Source organism: Podarcis muralis, chromosome 5 (assembly GCF_964188315.1).
Source record: "Podarcis muralis chromosome 5, rPodMur119.hap1.1, whole genome shotgun sequence".
Lineage (NCBI taxonomy): Eukaryota > Metazoa > Chordata > Lepidosauria > Squamata > Lacertidae > Podarcis > Podarcis muralis.
Window position 1 is genome coordinate 61,366,792 of NC_135659.1, and position 23,731 is coordinate 61,390,522.

Consider the following 23,731-nt stretch of genomic DNA (forward strand, 5'->3'; position numbering starts at 1 on the left):
TCAGTGGCTGGGCGATGGTGGTGGAGATGTACCTTCAGGTATACAGGGCCGAGGCAGTTTAGGGCTTTAAAGGTCAGCACTAACACTTTGACTTGTGCTCGCTCAGGGGTCACATAACTCGTGGTTCCTGTTGCAGCTGGCCACCATTTCACAAGGTGGCACTTTCTCAGATTTGTGTTCAGTTATCACATAACCATATCTCACCAGCTGTGATGAGGCATCGCCACGACGCCAAATCAGACTGAGGGCAATGGTTCCTGTCTTCATATTGGGGTTTTTTTAAATGGTGCTGAGCAACAGAAAGTGGTAAATTCATCTCTATATGTAGCCAACACCCCATATCAGTGAAATGCCCCATGTGTATAAGGTGGCAAATTGAGGAGGGCATGTCAACTCAAGCCTCTTTGGAATTCCCGCTGATGGAGAACTTTCGCTGCACCACAGGTACAAGCTCTCTGAGCTTGAGGGTCTTGCAGCTGAAAAACCTGAAGCAGACAAATCCTTTGGGACAAGTATGTGAGGTGAAACCTGACCCTGACAAATGTTGGGCAGGCTTTTTTAGCAACCAGGCAGCACCCCTAGCAAAAAGTTGGAAGGCTTTCTGATTTATTACAACTATTGGTTAGAAGTACAGACTGAAACAGGGTGAACACTTGTTCTTGCAGGAAGCAAATGAGCAGCAACAGCCCCATCCATCTCAACCTGTGGACACTTTAATTGGAGTTCCCCCTGAAAGTGGCAGAAATGTCCCCGTCTAGTTAAGAGAAGCAGCTCAAGTTCTTGAGTTCAGGGAGTCATAAAGATAATGAATGCGGAATAGCCATGCACACAGCAACAGCACCTAACAATATCCTGTGATTTCTCAGCAACTATTTATACCCCCACCTCACTTCCTCTCTGAGCAGAGTTATATTTAGTAGTACGTAACAAACAAGACATATGAAAAGAAATCTTTCACAGTCTGCAATTTCTGTGCTACCTTTGTTAGAAACCACTGATCCCTAGTACCTGTGGCCACAAAGAGGCAGAGCAAAGGGTCTTGTTTTTTAGCCAAAGCTTGTTTTAATCACTTAACTCCACTTTACCTTGAAGTGTGCACTGTAGCAGCATATCAGTAACAATGTATGGTAAGCAATAGGAGTGAGGAACCTGGTGACCTCCAGATGTTGTTGGAGTCCAAATCCTGATTGACTCTGCTAACTAAGGCTATGGAATACAGATGCTGAGAGTTGTTCAGTAGCATTTGGAGGACCATAGTATACTAGTTTTTTTCACTGCAGATGGTGACAGCAGTCACGAAATTAAAAGATGCCTGCTTCTTGGGAGAAAAGCAATGACAAACCTAGACAGCATCTTAAAAAGCAGAGACATCACCTTGCCAACAAAGGTCCATATAGTTAAAGCCATGGTTTTACCAGTAGTGATGTATGGAAGTGAGAGCTGGACCATCAAGAAGGCTGATCGCCGAAGAATCGATGCTTTTGAATTATGGTACTGGAGGAGACTCTTGAGAGTCCCGTGGACTGCAAGAAGATCAAACCTATCCGTTCTTAAGGAAATCAGCCCTGAGTGCTCACTGGAAGGACAGATCGTGAAGCTGAGGCTCTAATACTTTGGCCACCTCATGAGAAGAGAAGACTCCCTGAAAAAGACCCTGATGTTGGGAAAGATGGAGGGCACAAGGAGAAGGGGACGACAGAGGATTAAATGGTTGGATAGTGTTCTCGAAGCTACCAGCATGAGTTTGACCAAACTGCGGGAGGCAGTGGAAGACAGGAGTGCCTAGCGTGCTCTGGTCCATGGGGTCACGAAGAGTCGGACACGACTAAACGACTAAACAACAACAACAACAACAACAAAGTATACTAGTTTTAATAAGTCTTGCAAGATTTAGACTGGGAAGTACTCTAAACTATGTATGAAAGCAAAATGTTTCAAGAAAAGCAGCTCAGACACAGCCCTTTTGCAGGTGTTTACATTGCAACTGAACAAAGGGTGCTTTGGGTAGGAGTCATTCAGCTCCAGTTTTTCTATGTGCATCATTGGCATGTTGGCTTCTGCACATTCCCACTTTTTCAGTCATGGCTGTCCATTGCTATTGTGCTGCTTGCCATCCACACGAGTAATGGTGTGTCCAGAGGTGTTTTGTGTGAGTTTGTCACTCCCTGTAGTCACTTCTCCTCCACCCTCTACTCCCTTCTTTTGTTCTTGGCAGAGGTATTTCTTTACCTGTACGTGCACAACTTAAAAAAAAATATCCCAGGAAATGTGCCAGAGCAATCTAAAGTTGTCAGCTTTAGTTATCATATTTCACAATGCAAGATGGAGGCTTGTGCTTTTAGGGGGTGGGCAATGTAAATTTCCAGTTGTGTTGCTTTTAATTTTTAATGCTGAGGAGTTGCTCAACTAGAGTGACATTTACCTGACTAAGGCTTGCACAAGAGTGAGAAAGAGGTTATGCAAGACCTTTGTAATAACACACACAGTCTCTCTCTCTCTCTCTCTCTCTCTCTCTCTCTCTCTCTCTCACACACACACACACACACACACACACACTTAAAGCCAGATTTATGAAGTGCAGTTCATAAGGTAATCTCTGTTGAGAGCTTGAGAGAACAGCTCTTCCTCACCATGTTGAAACTGAACGTGTATTCAGTATCTTGCAGTTAGTGGAAGTAGCCAGTCTCATCGCAGACAAAGTGACTGAGGTGTGCTCAGGTGAGTGTAGCATTAGAGGCCACCCAATGACATAAAACCACACGTGACAAAAAAAAAAAAAAGCACTGACAAGCTTCAACACCAGTATTAACTACAGATGGATTTTTATTTATAGGTTATTTTTTCTTGCTGGTAAGGGGAAATCCGGGTTAAATGTGTAAAAAAAAAAAGCATGGACTTGCATTTTGAAGATGACATCATGTGGACACTGCAAAAACCTTCCATACATGAGCAGGACTGATTGCATAATAAACTCTGATTTGGAAGTTTCCAAAGTGGGTATTCTGTAGAGATGCTAGTCCAAGCCAGTGCTATTTTTCTAGAAAAAGAGGTGCTGGAACTCACCATGAACGCCTCTCTTGTTCTCTTATAATGGCAGTGGCACCTACCTGAGAGGTGCCAGAACTGAGTTCCGGCTGAAAAAAAGCCCTGGTCCAAACCATTCTGAAGTCTATGCAATCTAGGTAGACTTTTGTCTGCCCGGATTGCAGGAGCCCATTATGAACAGGTAGATAATCACTATGAATTCCTGAGGACAGACCTTTCTGTTGTAGCCATAATATGCTGTGTATCAGCCTGGGTCTAAAACACAATTCCCCAAATATTACATATATTGATGCTGATTCCTGCCAATAGCATTTAGCTTCACGTAAAATGGTCAAAATTGTGCATGAGGAGTGCAATACAATTCAACCTTTCCTCTACTGAGAGACCACATAGGATAAAATATATAGCATGTAGATGTGTGGAAATCACAATTGCTGTCACACTGTGTCTGCTAAGCTGCCAGTGTAAGACTCAGAATGCCAAGCATGCATATCTAAATGAATCTTCTCTTAACCTCCCTTGTCTTTCATTGCACCTTCACCACTACTTGACTGGTCCTGGCTCCACCCCTTAGCGCTCCTTGTTTTCCCCCTCCACTTGCCGTGCCAGTCACAGGGACATAAGAACCCACTCTCCACTGAGATGGACCACAGCTCCACGAAGCTCAGCATTATCTATTCTGAGTGGCAGAGGCTCTCTAGGGTCTGGGGCAGGGTTTCCTAGTCCCATGCAGAGATGCCAGGGAACTGCATGCTGTGTACCTTCTCCTTGAATGGTTTCAAGGCACATTATGCAGCAGGACTAGGCAGTGCCTGAATGGGAAGACGCTTGGGAACCCTTCCTTCCATGGAAGAAAAGTGAGGTATATAAGCCTCTGGGTATGGATTTAGATGAGAAGCTGAGGTGGCAAAACCCCAAAGTGCAGGTCATTCCTAGGATTGCAGTGACCTACTAGTACCAGTGGTGGAATTGCTGTACTGTAATGGTAAGTCGCAGGTGGTGCTGTGGTCTAAACCACAGAGCCTAGGGCTTGCTGATCAGAAGGTTGGCGGTTCGAATCCCCGCGACGTGGTGAGCTCCCATTGCTCGGTCCCTGCTCCTGCCAACCTAGCAGTTCAAAAGAACGTCAGAGTGCAAGAAGATAAATCCCTTTACCTTAACCTTACCTTTACCCCTTTACATTTACCTAATGGCAAGTCAGGAAGTCATCAGTTTATTTATTTATTCTATTCCTGTCCCATTGTCCCTCCAAGGAGCTCAAGGTGGTGCATGGTTCTCCCCATTTCATCCTCACAGCAGGGACACCTACTCCTGGGGACGAAGCCCTTTTGAGCACCCCCAGTACTTGGGGGGGGGCAGACCCCAATGTCCAAAGAAATCAATGGGTAGAGGAGGCCAAGTGCAGAGCTAAGCACAGAGCTGAGCAAAGCATGGCTTCAGTGGCAGGCTCCTCCTCCTGCTGCTGCTGCCATGTAAGGGAAGGAGGGTAAAAGCAGACCCTTGCTGGTGGCGGTGGCATCAGCAGCAGAAGGAGCTGCTGGTCATTGAAGCTGCACTGCTGCTGCTACTGCTGCTGCTGGGTTCATCTCCACCCTCAACTCCTCCTGATGTTGCCCCCCACAATTGCCCTCTCAAGCTGGTGCCTCTACCTCTTGTAACCCTGTGAGGTAGGGTAGGCTGGGAGAGAGTGACTGTCCCAAGACACCAAGTGAGCTTTGTGACTGAGATGGGGAGTCTAGACTTTGGTCCCCCAGGTCCCAGTCCCAGTACTCTGATGCTGGTTCTCGGCATTTGGCGCAGACATGTCAGTGCATAAATGGTAGTCACTGTGTAGATTTCACCACCTTGTCCGTTGTTCTGAACCTAACCTGGGTAGAGCCATAATCTGAATTGTTTACATGCATTCTAAATGTTGACCAAAAGCAACTAAACTTTTAGTTGGGATGGCAACTTTTGGTTCTGTGAACTGGCTCTGAACTACATATTTTGGCAGTTGTGGACTTTTGTGATATTCCTTGAACCATCTTGCTTTTGCAGTGACCGCATGCCCTTGTTTGCAGGGTCACTTGCCAGGTGAAGGACTATATTATTTTTACTGGCTGGCTGTGTGACGCTAATTCCTATGTCATGGCTTCTGAGAGGCATTCCTTCCATGCGTGTCAGCTTGAGCTTGCTGCCTATGCTAGATCAAACAACTTTGTGCTCTGCACAGCCGTGCAGAACTTGACCTGAGTGCTAACTTGGCTGAGCTCCAGTCTCCCACTGGCTGAGTCGGGTGGTGGAATGGGTAATGATGGGCAGTGAAGCAGAACTAGTGCGGAGCAAGGTCCTGCCTCTGTGTAGGGGGAAAAAGAGAAAATAACTCAAATCCTGTGGGAAACACACATACTAAGCCCCAGGGCCAGAGTAAAGGATCTGCCCTCCTTAATTTCTCAGTCATGTGCTCAGGGAGGTGGCCTGGGGACAGGCTGGGTGGGGTGGAAATCACCTCAGGGCAGCTTTTGCAGGGTGAATTTCACACTGCCTGTTAGGATAATGCTGAGGAATTTGGTACAGCTGTGTTTCCTTCCTGATGCACAGAGAAAAGCCTGCTTGCCAAGCCTCTTGTCAGTCTACCGTCATTCATGAGCATTTAAAGCAAGGTAATTGTGGGTGTTTGCTAATGCTAGAGCATCATCTTTTTAAACATGTTGTTATGCATAATAATAGAGTTACCCTACTGTGTGTTCACATCCAACCTTGGCACTTGACACATAATGCCGTGCTGAAATGTTGGGTGCCTGTGTGTTGAGGAGCACTGAAGTGCAGGTGTTGCCTGCAAAGCAAGCAGAGCTGTGTGCAAGATTGTTGTGGCTGATACTGATTGGGGGTATTGACATTTCAGGACCCGATGAATACAGGATTACCGTATTTTTCTCTCTATTACACACAGATTTTTTCTCCTAAAAAGGAAGGGGAAATGTCTGTGCGTGTTATGGAGCGAATGGGGGGGGGGGTCCCTGGAGCCGATTAGGGGAGCGCAGGAACAAAAATCAGCAAAAATCAACCGTGCGTTGTGTCGGAGAGGGAAACCTGAAAAGAGGAAGTGGTTGCTTTCCTGCATTCTGCCTCAGGGTCTTACTGCCCACCCTCCTCTGTTTCGTTGCTGTGTTTGCTCAAACGGAACAAAGAGCAGGCAAATCCCCTCCCCTCCAGGCAAGCAGAGGGGAAAGCAGAGGTCTTTCCTTCTAATTCCTCTCCGTGCTCCTCGCAGGCAGCCAGAAAACATGCAGGAGGAGAGAGAAAGCTGGCTTCGGTTTGTGGAAACTTTTGCCTTTCTTTCTTCCCTCCCGTAAAATCCCTATCCTGCTTTCTTAGCCAGCTGCTTCTCTGCACACCGCTCTCTTGTCCCTTCTGTGTTTTTCCTTCACTCCCCACTTAAAATGTAGTTACAAAGCATGGATCCACATGGATCCTCAGGATCTTTGCATTGGGCCACCCCAAATTCACCATCAGATCACATAGCAGCCTGCCCCCCAAAAATCACACACCCACTGTTGCCTGGGGCTGCAATGGTGCAAAAACGTGGTTAAAAAGCATGGATCCACATGGATCCTCAGGATCTTTGCATTGGGCCACCCCAAATTCACCATCAGATCACATAGCAGCCTGCCCCCCAAAAATCACACACCCACTGTTGCCTGGGGCTGCAATGGTGCAAAAACGTGGTTAAAAAGCATGGATCCACATGGATCCTCAGGATCTTTGCATTGGGCCACCCCAAATTCACCATCAGATCACATAGCAGCCTGCCCCCCAAAAATCACACACCCACTGTTGCCTGGGGCTGCAATGGTGCAAAAATGTGGTTAAAAAGCATGGATCCACATGGATCCTCAGGATCTTTGCATTGGGCCACCCCAAATTCACCATCAGATCACATAGCAGCCTGCCCCCCAAAAATCACACACCCACTGTTGCCTGGGGCTGCAATGGTGCAAAAATGTGGTTAAAAAGCATGGATCCACATGGATCCTCAGGATCTTTGCATTGAGCTACCCCAAATTCACCATCAGATCACATGTCTGTGGCCACAGCAGGAAGCACAAAAATGATACATCCACTGTTTCATTCAGAATTTTTTCCCTTGTTTTCCTCCTCTAAAAACGATGTGCGTGTTATGGTCAGGTGCGTGTTATAGAGCGAAAAATACGGTAAATTTCTGTCTCTAAAAAATGTGATGATCCTGGGTATTGTAAGACTGAACAGGAAGAAATAGGTGTGGTTCAGTAGTAATAGTTAAAACTCCACTCCTATCATACACAGCTTCAGCCCCTTATTTGTGAAATATGAACAATAATACTACTTCACAATGAAAGTAATCAAGTTTGCAGACCAGTTTGCGAATTAATGCCTCAGAAGCAGCCCAGTTTGGTATTCAGGATTCATCCAAAACATATGAGCATGCTCATAGTAACCAGATGCCTTTGGGAAGCCCACAGCCAAGGCATGAAGGCAATACCCTTCCATGTTGCATGCCCCACCCCCACCATCTGAGGCTGCATATATATTACCAGCTTAAAACTAAACTAGGTCATTCTTTTTCTCAATTTGGATTAAAGCTGTTGGACAGGGAACGGTGGGTGAGAATGCATCAGACCCAGGACCGGCCCATACATCAGGCAAGGTGAGGTGGCACGATTCACAGGGGCAGCAGACCTGGCCTACAAGGAATGCATCGCTTGGTGTTGCTGTGGTGGCAGCAATGGTTGCAGCATTCTCCTTGGAGACCTGATCTGCCACCTTCTTGGCAGCCCCCGGCTATGCCCTCTCTAAGAGTGGCCTCTAGGCAAACAGCAGGTTCTGCTGGTCTCCTCCCACCCTTGTTTCCAATTTAGATCTTTATTTCTCCCCTTCTTCCTGAGGTAGATCTTCGCTTACCCATTCTTCCCTGGTGGGATGAGGTGCCATTTTGTGGTTCGCCTCAGGTGCCAAAATGTGTTGGGCCAGCCCTGCTCAAACTCTGCATTTTCTAAGAAATGACAGGTTACATATGGATTTTGGCTAGCTTCATGTGCACGAAATTTTCCAGTTCAGCAGTGGGAGCACACTGGATGCAGAGTAAACAGAGGTGTGTACACAGCCTGTTTCAGATGCCTCTGAAACTAGAGGTTCCGTTTAGCTATGCGGCTAATAGCAATTGAATGACCTTTGCTCCATGAATTTGTCCAACCCATTTTTTAAGCCATCTGGATTAGTAACCATTGCACCTTGTGGCAGTTGTATGAAAAAGTGCTTTATTCTGTTAAAGTTGCATAATAAGTAGTTTAATTGGCAATGAGGCATCAATTGCTGGAAGAAAGGACCTGTTGCCTGTTAGCAGTTGTGAAAGGCAAAATTTCCTTTGTGAGTTTAGGGGTGTGTGCATTGTAGGAGCTGATCCTGGGCTTCTGGCTTTAAAAGAAACCAAAGAGGAAAATCTCTTCCACCTTTAACACAGTTTACATTTATTTAAACCTGGGATTGTTAAAAGCTAGCACTATTCATTACATTTCAGATGGCGTCACAAGAACACCATAAAAAAGGTAGAAATTTGCTTTCACTTAGTAGCATCCATAATTGCAATGGTGCCAAGAAGCTCATTTTGGTCCTCCTGTTGCATTATATGCATATAATTTCTAACTATGCAATCAAGCCAGCAACTGGTTGCCACAGTGGCTTGATGCTATTTGTGATGCTCCATTCAGATTGCCAAATAACCCTTTCCTTTCATTCTGTTTCCTTGCTGGTATGTGAGGGATGCTTTCTCCAATCAGCTGCTACAAGAATGATACATTTTAGAACGTAACTTTCCAAGCAGCCTCTTAGTTCCTACTTCTATAATTTAGCAGCTTGAATTACTAGGACCTTTATCATTCCCTTCTAATAATTTGCCCACGTATGGAGATGGAGGTGTGCTAAAAAGTAATAGCACAGTACAGTGGTACCTCGGGTTAGCGGAGTCTGTAACCTGAGCGTATGTAACCTGAAGCGTATGTAACCCAAGGTACCACTGTATAGATGTCAGGTTTTTGAAGTGCCATTGTGTTTTCTGTTATATCCTTCCTTCAAATCTTCTGTTCCTCCTCACCTTATCCTCATTTTGTGACATGACTATCTTGACAGAGGCAGGTGAAGGGGAGAGGAAAAAAGTGCTAAGCAACCCTAATATATGATCCTAAACTGCCCCTTGGACATGGCACTCACATTCACAGGCACAGCAAAGGCAACTGTCCCACTCTGGTCTCATCCTGACTGAGCAAGGGTTGCACAGTGTAAACTTTGACGCCCAAAGCAAATGTTCTGAACTCAGGGCACAGCAAGTAAAGGGCTGGCCTTGTAATGTCCCCAAAACAGCAGTAAATTAGGCTGCATAATGTTTGTGTCATTGATAGATAATCTTTTAAGCTTTTGGGATACATGTATATAAACCCATGTGTTCTGTTGCCATGGTGAGGCAATGCATTAGGTCTGGATACTTCATTTGACCACATCAGACTGGAATGCCATCATCATTTGTGCATATATCCCATCGTGGGACTGGCCAGGGAACAAATTGCACCTTGGCCTAGCCCTTAGTTCCGCCTTGCACATCATACTTGAGTAAGAAGAACTGTCCTCTCTGCTTGGTGCACTGGAAGTTCTGGCTAGTATTTCAAAGCTCATCCTATCTTGCAGATGAGAAAAGTCTTTGGAAGAAAGTTCTGTGTTTAATGGGAATCTGTTGTTTGTGTGCATGTTAAGACTGAGGAAAGCAACTGTCCACTGATGAGGAGTCATCCATAAATGCATTCTCCCTCCCACCAACAATTGTGAACCATCTTTTGCAAGGTTTTGTTTCAACCTCTTTTAAACAGTGCCTGCTATATTAACTATGTTGTCCTAGTTGGCAGAGGGAAAGTATGTTTGGTACAGGACTCAGCCTCCACTGCAGCTCAGAGACAGGCTGTTCTGGTTCATCAGAGCGCTGTCAAGTCATTAGAGTTAAAGCATTTATGGATTGGAAATGGTATTTTCCCACCACAAACTCCTCCCAGTGCCTCCATAAACCACACAGCGGCTAGCAAGGCTTTTTTGGATCTACGTGGTTGCTTAAGACTGTGAAGGCTGGTGAGTTACAAGGCAAAATTGCAAGGTAGAATGACTGAATTGAATATGCATGATATGAGGAAGGAAGATATTGAAATAAGAAAAATGAAAGTGGTAAGCTGGGGTTGAAGGAACCATGTTTTGTGTGCCCATCTGCATAGCCTGGGAAAGTGCTGTGTGGACTTTAGCTCAGTGCAAAAACTGCTGAGGATTTACTGAACTGTGTGCAAGTTTACCTTGGGAGAAAGGCAGAGAACAGCAGAGAGGGTAGTAAATCATATCTATGGCAGAAGGACATGCTAGATATCAAAGCAAAGACTAAAGGTAGCAAAGGGCTTGTGGATTATGATTGAAAAGGATTTGGGAATTGGCTGGGCTATTCTAGGACTGGGATGTTGATAGTGGCACGTGGCTGGCATTGGGAGAGTCCTTCAAATAGCCTTAGGACAAGAACTGAAGGGCCAGCTCCAATCTGCCTGACTGCTATGCCTCAACATATGTGCATGTTTAGCTAGCTAGCTATTTGCTAAATCTGCCACTGGAGAGCATTGATTTTTCTGCTAGTTTAAGCTGCAGTCCAAACAGCAATGGCTTTACAGAGAGGTGGGGCCCCATTCACAGAGAGGACCAGAATGTGTCAGAGGGCAATAAGATCTCTGTGCCAGCCTGGAGCTGCTACAGGGATTGGGCCACACCATAATATGAGAGCAGTGAAACTGGCTTGGGATCCAATGGCTCTGCCTCATCCCCACCCTGTCTCTGGAATGTCCTATGCTGGGGCCTTCCACTGGCTACCACTGAGAAGGCACCCAGTCTGTGATGATCCAGCCCACCCACACGTTCAGAGGGTGAAAGCGGGAGTACCATTTCCAATGTCCATGGGAAGGAGGGCTGTGCAAGACCTTGGGGGCCCCAGAAACCCTCTGGCTTCTTCTCTTTCCTTTATCATTTATTTTCTTTACAACAACAATTTATATACCATGTAACACCATGGTCTCGGTGCACTATAAAGTAAGGTTTAAAAGATGCAATGAAGATAGACTTTATTGGTTTCAGCTGTGGAGGGAGTTTGACAGAATTGGGCCCACAGTACTGAGCACATGGCTGCTGGAAGATATGAACCCTGTGTCCAAACCATGGAGGACCACGAACAGTGATTCCCCAACAAACCTCAGGGTTCAGGCAGGGATGTAAGGAATCTGATAGTCCCTTAGGTGTCCTAGACTCAAGTTGTTATGGACTTTGCATGTCAATACAAAGTTAATACAAAAACCTTGAACTTGGCCTTGCAGCATATGAGCATCCATTGCCCACACACTTTCAAGCTCATCTCCCCAGCCTAAAGGACTTGAGTCATGTTTCTTACTCCACCCCCAAACCTCCCCTCAAGCATGTAAGCAACACTGGTCCTGGGTCCTGGATTATGTATAGTCTCAATTTTTATGTTTTAGTCTAGGTGTAGTTCTTTATTCTAGTATTGTTGCTTTTGTTATTTTTTTTTAAAAAATTGTTGTTTTCACATGCTGCAAGGGCTATGACAGAACCATTTCCATCACAGGTTGCAAGAAGGGAGTATTAAAGAATAATTAAATTGGAAATGGCGGCAGTATAAGGATGAAACTGAAGCAAAGAGATCACCGCAGGAATAAAATTGGATCTAATTTATCCAGGAGACAGAGAAGGAAACAAGTGAAATGTACTCTTAAGAAAAAGCCAAATGAAGTGAATCTTCATACAGTTCTGTCAACAGCTCCCTAAGGGTAGGTTCTGTCTAGCTGCATCTACACTGCTGAGCAGCTGCAAGAACCAGCAAAGTGAGGGAAGGTAATCACATTGGAAATAAACAGCGTTGCATGCATACCACAGGTGTGTGTATTTTAGCAGCTGGATTGATAGGGCTAGCCCTTGGGGCTAAAATGGTTTTAGCATTAATACTGTCTTGGAAACAAGCGGGAACTGTTAACGAACTACATGCTCCAAATCTGTGTGCAGGCACTTTGAAATTTAAAATCTAACAATGCAGTATGAAGCAAAAGTAGAAGGAGCCTCTAATAAATGCTAAAGAAGGAAAGAAGATCAGTTATTGCTTCACCCAAGGGGGGGGGCTGAGCCTTAGCACACCACAGTGTTCTATTTATTTATTTTGCTTGGAAAGCCTATCAGAGTAATCTTATGCAAGTTTCACACATTATGCCCAAAGTCCAGGATTCCGTTTCCCAAAGTGGCTAGAAAGCCTTTAAGTAGGGTGTGGAGACAATAGCTCTCTTGAGCCATAGCGTTTATAATTGTATACACTGTTTTCCTGGGACATTGCAGCGAAAAGCTGGTAAGAAATATGGTAAATAAATTCCCCCTTCAGCAACTGACATTGAACTGTAGCCTGTTGCTGCGAAACCTTAGTGTCTAGTATATGCGAATAGACATTCTCCATGAATTTGTTTGAATTCTTTCCAAAGCTAGCTAAGCTAGTGCCTTTGCCACATTTCACAGCAGCGAATTCCATAAATCTGTTATGATCTGTGTGAAGAAGTGCTTCCTTTTGCATGTCCCGAATGTACTGCCAACCGGCTTCATTGGGTGAATCCATGGCTGGCTTCCTGCTTTGGATGTATTTATAGAAATGTTTGCTGTTTTGCCCCTGTATTCTTAACGATGGGTTCCTCACATATTGTTCTTCTTGTTGTTTTCTTGCTCTATTGTTAAATTGCATTTGTTTTGCCAGGATTCTTTCTTATTTGAGTGACACTTCCACATCTTTAAGGAAGCCTTCTTGCTTTTTATAGCTTCCTTGGTTCTGCTCTTGCTGGCAAGCTGCTCAGCTATCTTTTCTATTTTTTTTTTTTATAAAATATTTATTAAAGATTTTAGACATTTATAATCACCAAACACATATAAAACCATCACCATAATACAATAAACAAAAGAGAGCACATAAGAATAAAAAGAATAACACATAATAAAAAAATAACACATAATACAGAAAACATACAACAACAAAATCAAGTAGTTCGTAACCATATTTTCTTTGTTTTTGGACTTCCTCGCATCTCTCGTTCCTGCGTTCCCAATTTCTAAAGTTTTAAACAGCAAATTATCACCTTGTTTCAAATCTTATTTTGTGTTTTTCCAATATTATGTCCCTAACTTTAAATATCTTTATCATAAGCTTAAATACTTAATTTAGACATGATATTAATCCGAAATTTATCTTCTTCTCAAATTTCACTTATTCTCATATTCCCTTGAGCCAGTTTGCTGATGCCCTGTTATTCTCAATCCTGCATCCTTCTTAACACTCTCAGCTATCTTTTCTAAAGTATGGTGTCCTCAGCTTCTATTGCTACAGCTTTAAATAACCTCCAGATACCCTGAAGACATTTAGAGACATAGAATCGTGGAGTTGGAAGGGATTTCGAGGGTCATCTAGTCCAACACCCTGTAATTGAGGATTCCCAACTAAAGCACCTATGACAGATGGCCAACCAACCTCTGCTTAAAAACCTCCAAGGAAGGAGAGTCGTCCACCTTCCAAGGGAGTCCGTTCCACTGTCAGTAAACTCTTACTGGCAGAAAGTTCTTCCCCATGTTATCGTAATCTCCTTTCTTTTAACTTGAATCCATTGGTATGGGTCCTATGCTCCAGAGCAGGAGAAAACAAGCTTGCTGCATCTTCCATGTGACAGCACTTGAGATATTTGAAGATGGCTATAACATCTCCTCTCAGTGTCCTCATTTACAGGCTAAGCACACCCAGATTCTTCAACCATTCCTCATAAGGCTTGGTTTCCAGACCCATCATCTTGGTTGCCCTATTCTGTACATGTTCCAGCTTGTCAATATCCATCTTAAATTGTAGTTCCCAGAACCAGACACAGTATTCCAGGTGTAATCTGAAAGCAGAATAGAGTGGGACTATTACTTCCCTTGATCTGGACTTCTCTTGATACAGCCTAGACTAGCATTAGCCTTTTTTTGCTGCTGCAGCACACTGTTGATTCATGTGAAGCTTGTGGTCTACTAAGATCCCCAGGTCCTTTTCACATGTATCTACTGGCAAGCCCAATATCCCCCATCTTATCCATCTTTGACCTACTTGGCTTTCCCTTTAACTCATTTGTATATTTTATTTTGTAGAAGTTTTGTCATTTGAAATTGAATGCATCTGGAAATTGGAATTTTTCCTTTTACATATATACCTAATTTGATAGCCCTGTATTCACAAAGCCCTTGCTTTGCCAACACTTATTTCTTGCCCTGGGCACTGCTCAGCATTAAGTCCAGGGTCACTTTCTCTCTCACACACACTTAGTTAGTTAGTTAGTTAGTTAGTTAGTTAAATACAAGCCACACTTTCATAGAAAATAAACTACATCTACCATCAGCCAGATTGGCTGGGGCTGATGGGAGCTGTAGTCCAAAGCATTTGGAGGGCACCAGGTTGGCAAAGCAAGAACATGTCTAGAAGAGCAGCAATGCTTGGGATGCTGGAAACTGCAGCCAGACTGGCCTTCGTGCCCTGGCTGCATATGTGCTAATTAACAATTGAAATGTCCCTGTGGAAGCAAAGTTAATTAATGGGAGCACAAGATGTGCAGTTTCAGTTGCTGTGTTTTGACAATCTCTCTCCTCTGAGAGGCTGCAAATTCCTAACTGTATGTCAGCTGAAATAAAGGAGACCTGAGTCTGCCCCAGCTAAGGCACTGTTATTCCCTGGGCCCCAGATGTACAGCCCAACCAATGACACATGTTTTACATTGAAATCTAAGTCTTAATCTGAGATGATTCTCTGAGAAGAATCCTAGTCTTGCCGTCTAGCTGCTCCAAACAGCTGATAATCTATCGTGCTTATTAGTTTTGTTGTGGGGTGGGGGCGGGGAACCCCAAGGGGAAAGCAAAGCTGGTTTGAGGCAGCTGCAGGCAGCAACCATCTGCTAATGTTTTTAGAATGAATCATTTCTCAGGTAAAGGCCAAGGAAAGGTGGCCTGACTAGAATGCAGGCAGCCTGAGAGGAAGCTGAGTGATGAGCTCATTGTTGCTTTTAATAGATTGTGTTTATAATTTGAAGACAATGTCTCTCTAGCTTTCAAGGATGCTTTCACAAAACCACAAAATTGGCCCCAAGTGATCTTGAATCTGAGGCTTCTTGAAGCAGCCATAAACTAGAGACAAACTGACAACTGAGTTTCATTATGGGTGGTCAACTTCAGTGTGCTTGAAGTGTGCATTTGGAGGCTGATGTTGGGGACATAGATGTATCCAGATTGCATTTGCAATTGCTTCTTTCAGATTAGGAAGCAGCCACTTCGTGTGGTGGCATTTTGTGCGATTCCAAATCATTATGTAGTATTTCATGGCATTTGTATGCTGCCCATCTGGGCAGCTTCCAATAAACAAGACTTATTTTCATTTAAATGCAAAATGAGACATAAAACCAAAGCCTTGCATAAATAAAACAAAAACAAAAGTTTCCACAACCCAAAAAGTTAAAACACAGATTTAAGAACTGAGAGGCCCAGACTGCAAGTTGTTTGAGTGAACAGAAAGGTTTGAGTGAACAGAAAGGTCTGCAGGAAGCTGCTGCAGCCAAGCAGAATCTGTTGAAGCCCGGACGTTTGGGTTCCAAAAAAAGTTCGCAAACCGGAGCAATCACTTCCGGGTTTGTGGCATTCGGGAGCCAAAACGTCCGAGTTCCAGGGCATTCAGGATCCAAGGTACGACTGTAGTCCAATTGGGAGATAACCAGAGCATGCCCCATTCTGGTGAGACAGTCTGCGGGCAGGTAGGGTCTTAGCCGGCATATCAGATGGAGCTGGTAGACAGATGCCCTAGACACAGAATTGACCTCTGCAGGGTCAGTATTGGGCTATCATTACCAGGCACCTGCCAAGGGCCAAACCTTACTTATCATGGGTCTATTGCTAACCCACCCTGGCCATGCTCCTCATCCTCCTTATTGCTGTTGCTCCCATTTTACCTGTCATCTACCAGCCTGCAAACCAGAAGAAGGTGCAACAATTTATCCTTGCTCTGTCCTCTCCTTTTGAGCAGACATACCGTAAATCAAAGTCAATGAGCAATGGTGTGGAGGTGGGTGCTCTGAGAGCATATTTCCCAAGCCCCCCCCCCTGCCCACCTAAATCTGGAGCTGGCACTACCAGCCAGGGTCCAGTACCAGAAGTTGAAAGCACATACACTTTTCTGTAGAATCAAAACTCTGCATTTAAGCACATGGAACTGCTGCTGTTGTGTTACATTGGACCCTAAAAGTCCATTCCAGGCCTGCTAAATATAGATCCATCTCATCAGATGAGAAATAAGCTCTAACCCAAAGTTGGATGAACTGCTCCGGAATGGAACACTGGATATTTTTTTGGGAAATATCTGTCATTGCAATGGGGCTTGGATTTCCTCCTCTGAGTTTGGATTGCAGTGCCCAGGTACACTGCTCTCTAATCTGGCTGACTTCCTCAATGGACTGTTTTTCCTTCCTTCCCAATCCAGATCTTGTTGTCACCTTGCTACAGAAGGTACAATGAACAAGATGAAAACTTTCAAGCGGCGTTTTTCCCTTTCGGTTCCCCGGACAGAAACGATTGAGGAGTCACTGGCAGAGTTCACCGAGCAGTTTAACCAGCTCAACAACAGAAAGAATGAAGGTAAAAAAATAACAGGGGTCAGCAGCACTGAATGGGAGGTGATGGGGAGCAGGTGCCAAAGCCCATCTCAGGCAGCTGAAGTTCCCAGAGACAATAGGTCTCCATACAATTGGGAGTAGTGCATGCTTGGTGGTGATTATGGTTCCATTTCATTTAGTTTACATGAATAAATAAATAAATCTCTCTGTTTCTGAGGTACAGAGGTGGGTGTGGATGCTTATATAGGCAAAATGGCACTGTCCACACAAAAATAATATTGGCATTAATCCACTATAGAGGTAGCAGAGCCTAGGGCTTGCCACTCGGAAGGTTGGCGGTTCGAATCCCCATGACGGGGTGAGCTCCCGTTGCTCGGTCCCTGCTCCTGCCAACCTAGCAGTTCAAAATCACGCCAGTGCAAGTAGATAAATAGGTACCACTCCGGTGGGAAGGTAAACGGTTCACCAGAAGCAGCTTAGTCATGCTGGCCACATGACCTGGAAAAACTGTCTGCGGACAAATGCCAGCTCCCTCGGCCAGTAAAGCGAGATGAGCGCCGCAACACCAGAGTCGTCCGCGACTGGACTTAATGGTCAGGGGTCCCTTTACCTTTACATCTTCTAGAAACATAAGTTGTATAAAATAGAATGTTGAGAGGCAAAATAATTTAGAACCATCATGCAGAGGAAGTGAGTTTTCCATTCTATTGCTTTGCATGAGTTTATTCAGATTTTTGCAACTGGAAGGAAAGCCACTGCCAGAGTAAAAAAAAATTACTCTACCTTCTAGCAGGTAAATTATAGAGATTTTACTGTCATTTACTAAGAGAGGAAGCATGGGTTTTCTAACTTCCTCATAAGGCAATTAGTAATGAGGAAGATCCTCTGTCTCACCATAGCATTAACAGGGACCCAGACTTTTCCCTCTGTATGCAAATGGGTTTTCAAAATGACAGTACAATAAAACAACAATTTATAGGCCCTCTTATTTGTCTTGTGCCTGGAACCATTAGCAGTAAGAGAGATCCAGATGATTCAGGGTATAAAAGTGAAAAACAATGAATACAAACTAAGTCTATACATAGATGGCATTGTGGTGACCTTAACTGATGTGGTCTGTGAAATTAATGGAGCTAGAGGTAGCTGAAAATGGAAAATTAGCTAGTTAAAAATAAAGACAGTGAAACGCAAAGAATTGGAATTAATCTGCAGAAGAGACATCTGGTGTCCTCCAGATCACTTGGACTACAACTCCCATGCTGCCTGCAGCTGTTGAGAGCCAACATTGTCCTGGTTGGAGCTGATGGGAGTTGTAGTCCAAAACATCTGGAGGCCCCCAGGCTGATGAAAGCAGGGCTAGCCTATCATTTAAACAACAGGCAAAGTAAGGTACTTTGAGACACACTTGAATAGTAGAAAAGAAGAACTATGTACAAATAGAAGGAATGTGTTTTGATGTCAAATCCCTAACAGGACAATAGCTACAGTTGCATCTGCCATTTTCAATATGGTTTTCTTCTGTAAATATGGTTTTATTATCTCAGATTAGCTTATTGTTTCAAGTGCTGCCCACACAGCTGGAAGATAACCACATAAAGAAATAGCAGGAGCTTTCTCTCCAATTTTTATAGGAAAGAATGAGAAACATAAACCAAAGGAAACAATAGCACAATATGCGAAGAAAGGGAAAGGAATGGAAAACTTTGATCTTCAGTTGTGTTATCAGAGCAGTTGTTTACAGACAGTTAAGGATTGGATCTTGATGTGTTTATTTATTATATTGGGTTTTGTTTTATTTGTTTATTTGTTTCCACATTAGTGCGTCAGGCACCCTACAAAGATAGAAAGATATGCAAGACAAAATAATATGTTGTTGTTGTTTTTTTAAAAAAAGCAGATAAAATCATTCCAAGTACAATAAAAACAGAGTGGCAGATGGTTATGCCCAGTTAAAATCCCCATAAGGCTGAGTACTCATATCATAGGCCAAAAGTCTCCTCTTTAAAAAGATCTTTGCCTGACAGCAGAAGGTTAATCAATGAAGGGGCAAGACCAGCTTTCCAGGGAAGGGGATTCCGGGGGGGGGGGTGGATACTGAAAGGGACCTCTCTTAACCCTTCCAGATGGGCCTCAGATGGGCCCCAGAAGATCTTAAAGCCAGGGTGGACTTATGTGGAAAACAGTAGTTCTTCAGCTGACCTGGTCTTAAGCTGTGTGTGTCCTTACAAGTCATAACCAGCACTTTGAATTGTGACCAGAAACTGACCAGCTGCCAAGAACATAAGAAGAGCATTCTGGATGAAGCCAGTGGCCCATTTCGTCCAGCATCCTGTTCTTCATGAGGTGGCCCAAGCCATTTTACTGCCTGAGGCAAAGGACAAGGTGGTGCATTCCCCATTCTGTGCACAAAATCTCCCTGGACTGGTAACTGAATCTTACTTCAGCACTGGTCTCAACCCTTGAGGGCCTTAGAAAGCATCGCTAATAACAAGGCCAGTGGAAGTGATGATATTCCAGCTGAATTATTTAAAATTTTAAAAGATGATGCTGTTAAGGTGCTACACTCAATATGCCAGCAAATTTGGAAAACTCAGCAGTGGCCAGAGGATTGGAGAAGATCAGTCTACATCCCAATCCCAAAGAAGGGAAGTGCCAAAGAATGCTCCAACTACCGCACAATTGCACTCATTTCACACGCTAGCAAGGTTATGCTTAAAATTCTACAAGGCAGGCTTAAGCAGTATGTGGACCGAGAACTCCCAGAAGTGCAAGCTGGATTTAGAAGAGGCAGAGGAACCAGAGACCAAATTGCAAACATGCGCTGGATTATGGAGAAAGCTAGAGAGTTCCAGAAAGACATCTACTTCTGCTTCATTGACTATGCAAAAGCCTTTGACTGTGTCGACCACAGCAAACTATGGCAAGTTCTTAAAGAAATGGGAGTGCCTGATCACCTCATCTGTCTCCTGAGAAATCTCTATGTGGGACAAGAAGCTACAGTTAGAACTGGATATGGAACAACTGATTGGTTCAAAATTGGGAAAGGAGTACGACAAGGCTGTATATTGTCCCCCTGCTTATTTAACTTATATGCAGAATTCATCATGCGAAAGGCTGGGCTGGATGAATCCCAAGCCAGAATTAAGATCGCCGGAAGAAATATCAACAACCTCAGATATGCAGATGACACAACCTTGATGGCAGAAAGTGAGGAGGAATTAAAGAACCTTTTAATGAGGGTGAAAGACGAGAGCGCAAAATATGGTCTGAAGCTCAACATCAAAAAAACCAAGATCATGGCCACTGGTCCCATCACCTCCTGGCAAATAGAAGGGGAAGAAATGGAGGCAGTGAGAGATTTTATTTTCTTGGGCTCCATGATCACTGCAGATGGTGACAGCAGTCACGAAATTAAAAGACGCCTGCTCCTTGGGAGAAAGGCGATGGCAAATCTAGACAACATCTTAAAAAGTAGAGACATCACCTTACCAACAAAGGTCCGTATAGTTAAAGCCATGGTTTTCCCAGTAGTGATGTATGGAAGTGAGAGCTGGACCATAAAGAAGGCTGATCGCCGAAGAATTGATGCTTTTGAATTATGGTGCTGGAGGAGACTCTTGAGAGTCCCATGGACTGCAAGAAGAACAAACGCATCCATTCTTAAGGAAATCAGACCTGAGTGCTCACTGGAAGGACAGATCGTGAAGTTGAGGCTCCAATACTTTGGCCATCTCATGAGAAGAGAAGACTCCCTGGAAAAGACCCTGATGTTGGGAAAGATGGAGGGCACAAGGAAAAGGGGACGACAGAGGATGAGATGGTTGGATAGTGTTCTCGAAGCTACAAACATGAGCCTGACCAAACTGCGGGAGGCGGTGGAAGACAGGAGTGCCTGGCGTTCTCTGGTCCATGGGGTCACGAAGAGTCGGACACGACTAAACGACTAAACAACAACAACTTTCTATCTCTCTCCATCAGAGAACTGTCTATTAATTCCTACTCTCTGCTTTCTACTATTTCTCCAGTTCCTGATCCACGTCTGGATCTCTCCTCTTATTCCATGACTACTAAGCTTACTCGAGAGTCTTTGGTGAGGTGCCTAGTTGAAAGCTTTTTGAAAGTCCAAGTATGCTATGGCAACCAGACCACTTCTGTTTAACTCATACAGATACAAGAGACAGGACTTGCCCTTGCAGAAGTCATTCTGGCTCTGCTTCTTCTATATGCTTGGCTAGTTGATCTTTAACAATACCACCCATTTAAGCAGAACAGACATTAAGCTAACCAGCCTGTAATTTCCAATTTAAAAATTGGTGTGTCATTAGCTACTTTTGACATTGTCAAAATTTATGAGCTATATTTGCATAATAGAGAGAAGACAAACTCTAGCTTTGTTCAGAACTGGTCAATTAAATACTATAAAACCAATCACACTCCTCAATGAATAGAATATATGCTTTTGAATTGTTCTTGTTTGATTATCGTGGAATCTAATTGTTGAGGGGCTAATCTTGCATCTTTTTCAGATTTCTTAAGCTGCATATCTGTGCACAGTTACCTGAGAGTAAGCCCATTTAACTTAGTGGGGCTTACATTTGAGTAGATATGATTGCACTATTAATATATTGATTTTTAAAATTTTGTATTAAAATGCAGTGCCCATTATTTAAGAACATGGATTGTCTCCTGTTTCCTGACTAAAACATCCTGCACAAGTTTATGGTTTAGTCCACAGTAAGCCTGTAATGTTGTGCTCTGGGCATCACACCTAAAGCCAAAATTGTATATAGTCAAAACCCATTGGGTTCAATGGCAAGTGGGATTGCCAACATCATTTCCCACAGAATCCTATCCCTTTTCATATATTTTTTGCCACACACGTAAAGCTGAATGTGTACAAGTTAAATGTGCTTAAGTTACGGGCTTATTGTATTTGCAAACAACAAGAGAAGAGTGGGGTTTGGCTAAACTTGGACTATATACAGCATTACAAGGTAGTAGCTTTGGACTCTGCAAGGAGCTTCGTACCAAATGATTTCACTTCCAGGTACCAGCACCATATTTCTGTTACTTTGATTTTGATTTTTTTTTTAAAAAAAAAAGCTTTTATTGTAATTTTGAGCCTTTGTCAGCTGTCTTGGAAACTTATTGAAGGGCAGCATATAAATCCATAAAACAACCTAATAATTTCAGTCATATGAGTTCACTGCTGTCAAGGACCAAGGACAATGGCCCTTGACTCCTTCCTCTCTCTCTCTCTCTCTCTCCCCCTCTCTCCCTCTCCCCCGCCCCCCCTCTCTTTCACACACACACACACCCCTCACCTGGGCAGAGGGAACAATAAATCTCGCACAGGAAAACTTAGGTCAACGATCAGAAAAGCAAACAATTACCTAACTGGGCACAAGGAGTTCCAGGCAGTGCCACCTTTGGGCTTGGCGTAGTCTGATGGTAGAAAGCTGGGGGTGATATTTTTCAAAGTCCCCAGCAGCCCAAGAGGCACCTTATGCTCCTCCAGCTATACTGACCTCCTGTTGTGCCAGTCCCATTTGGAAAAACTAGGGGTGTCATTTCCCTACCTCTGATTTACAGCTATTGGAGACCACTGAGGTCCTTCTAAGAAAAACAGCAGAGTTGCAATTGGACTAGCATTGGATTACAGTTCATTCTATTCCTCTTCTCTACAAAATCTCAGAGCGAATGTGGAGCAAGTCAGGAAGATTATCTAGGCTCTCTGCCTATACAATGGATACAGTAATTGTTTTCTCTTCCTCTTACTCCCACTCCACAGAAGAGCTGTAAAGGTAAATGCAATAAATTTTGTGCATACAGACAGACTAGCAAATGCTACAGACAGAAACAGATTGAGGGGGTTGTCTGGTTTTTCATCGGGTAGCTGATTGGGGTGTAAGAAATAAAAGATTAGAGGAAAGAATAGACCATATAAAGCAGATTTTTGTGGAGATTGGCCCTTAGGACTGAGCAGAAATGTTAACGCTTAGCAAAGTAATTAAAAGTTTGCAATTCAAGTAGAGCAAAGAGAGATTCTGGCCTCTTTCCCCAGGAGATCAAAGCTTGTTTTTGGCAGAGGCAATGTTTAAATATATTTATAAAAGGATCGAGACTTGTCAAAGGCAGCGGCAGTGTCTGCAGTTTCTCTTTTAATTTGCTTTGATATTGTATGCACCCTCATTATGCTCTGACTGTCGAATCCTGCTGTAATCCTCATAAAAAAAAAAGTGGAACAGAATCAAACAGGTCTCTGCAGTGTTCACCCAGAGTCTGCCTACATCTCTAGTAAATACCTTGGCCAAGGCAGTTACAGGGCTGCAGCCCAGTAGGATTCCTGCTATGGAACTCTGCTTGCTTGGCACTGTCTTTCACTTCGCTGCTGACTGAGTGGGATCACTGGCTTTTCTTCATAGGGAAAATACTCTAGCCCCTTTCTCTTTTTCACCTGGGACAACCTGAATTCTGCACAGCATTCAAAACATGGCTGTATGACAGCTTTTTTATTATTGTGGTGTTATTATACTTGCTGCTGCTTCTTTTCATCACATTTTCTCCTGCCTAATAATCATTTAAATTGGATTTGCCATTTTGATCGATAGCTGCCAGTGCACTAGCTAGTGAATCTTCCACGCGTGGACTTGTTGGGAGCTCGGCAAAGCATGAGACTCTTAATCTCAGGGTTGTGGGTTCGAGTCCCATGTTGGGCAAAATATTCCTGCATTGTAGGGGGTTGGACTAGATGACCCTCATGGTCCCTTCCAACTCTACAGTTTGCAATAATAGAGTTGGAAGAGATGTTGAAGATCATGCAGTCCAACCCCCAGCTTGGTACAAGCTCTACTGTGCAATCTGGAGTCAGATCTTGTTCCATTGTGTACTGTAATTCACTCATGATGTTTGTTTTCAGGGCCACCTAAGCATCATATTTTTAG

General features: G+C 43.9%; 1 protein-coding gene across 2 annotated transcripts in view; it reads left to right on the plus strand.

Annotated features, from left to right (window-relative positions):
* The window catches only part of CDK18 (cyclin dependent kinase 18), a 101,429-nt gene that overhangs the window by 40,323 nt on the left and 37,375 nt on the right, over window positions 1-23,731 (plus strand). For both annotated transcript variants that reach the window (XM_028734334.2, XM_028734336.2), the window contains exon 3: window positions 16,655-16,809. In XM_028734334.2, the coding sequence (XP_028590167.2) occupies window positions 16,686-16,809 (124 nt within the window). In that variant the 5' untranslated portion in view covers window positions 16,655-16,685. The remainder of the gene's footprint in view (window positions 1-16,654; window positions 16,810-23,731) is intronic.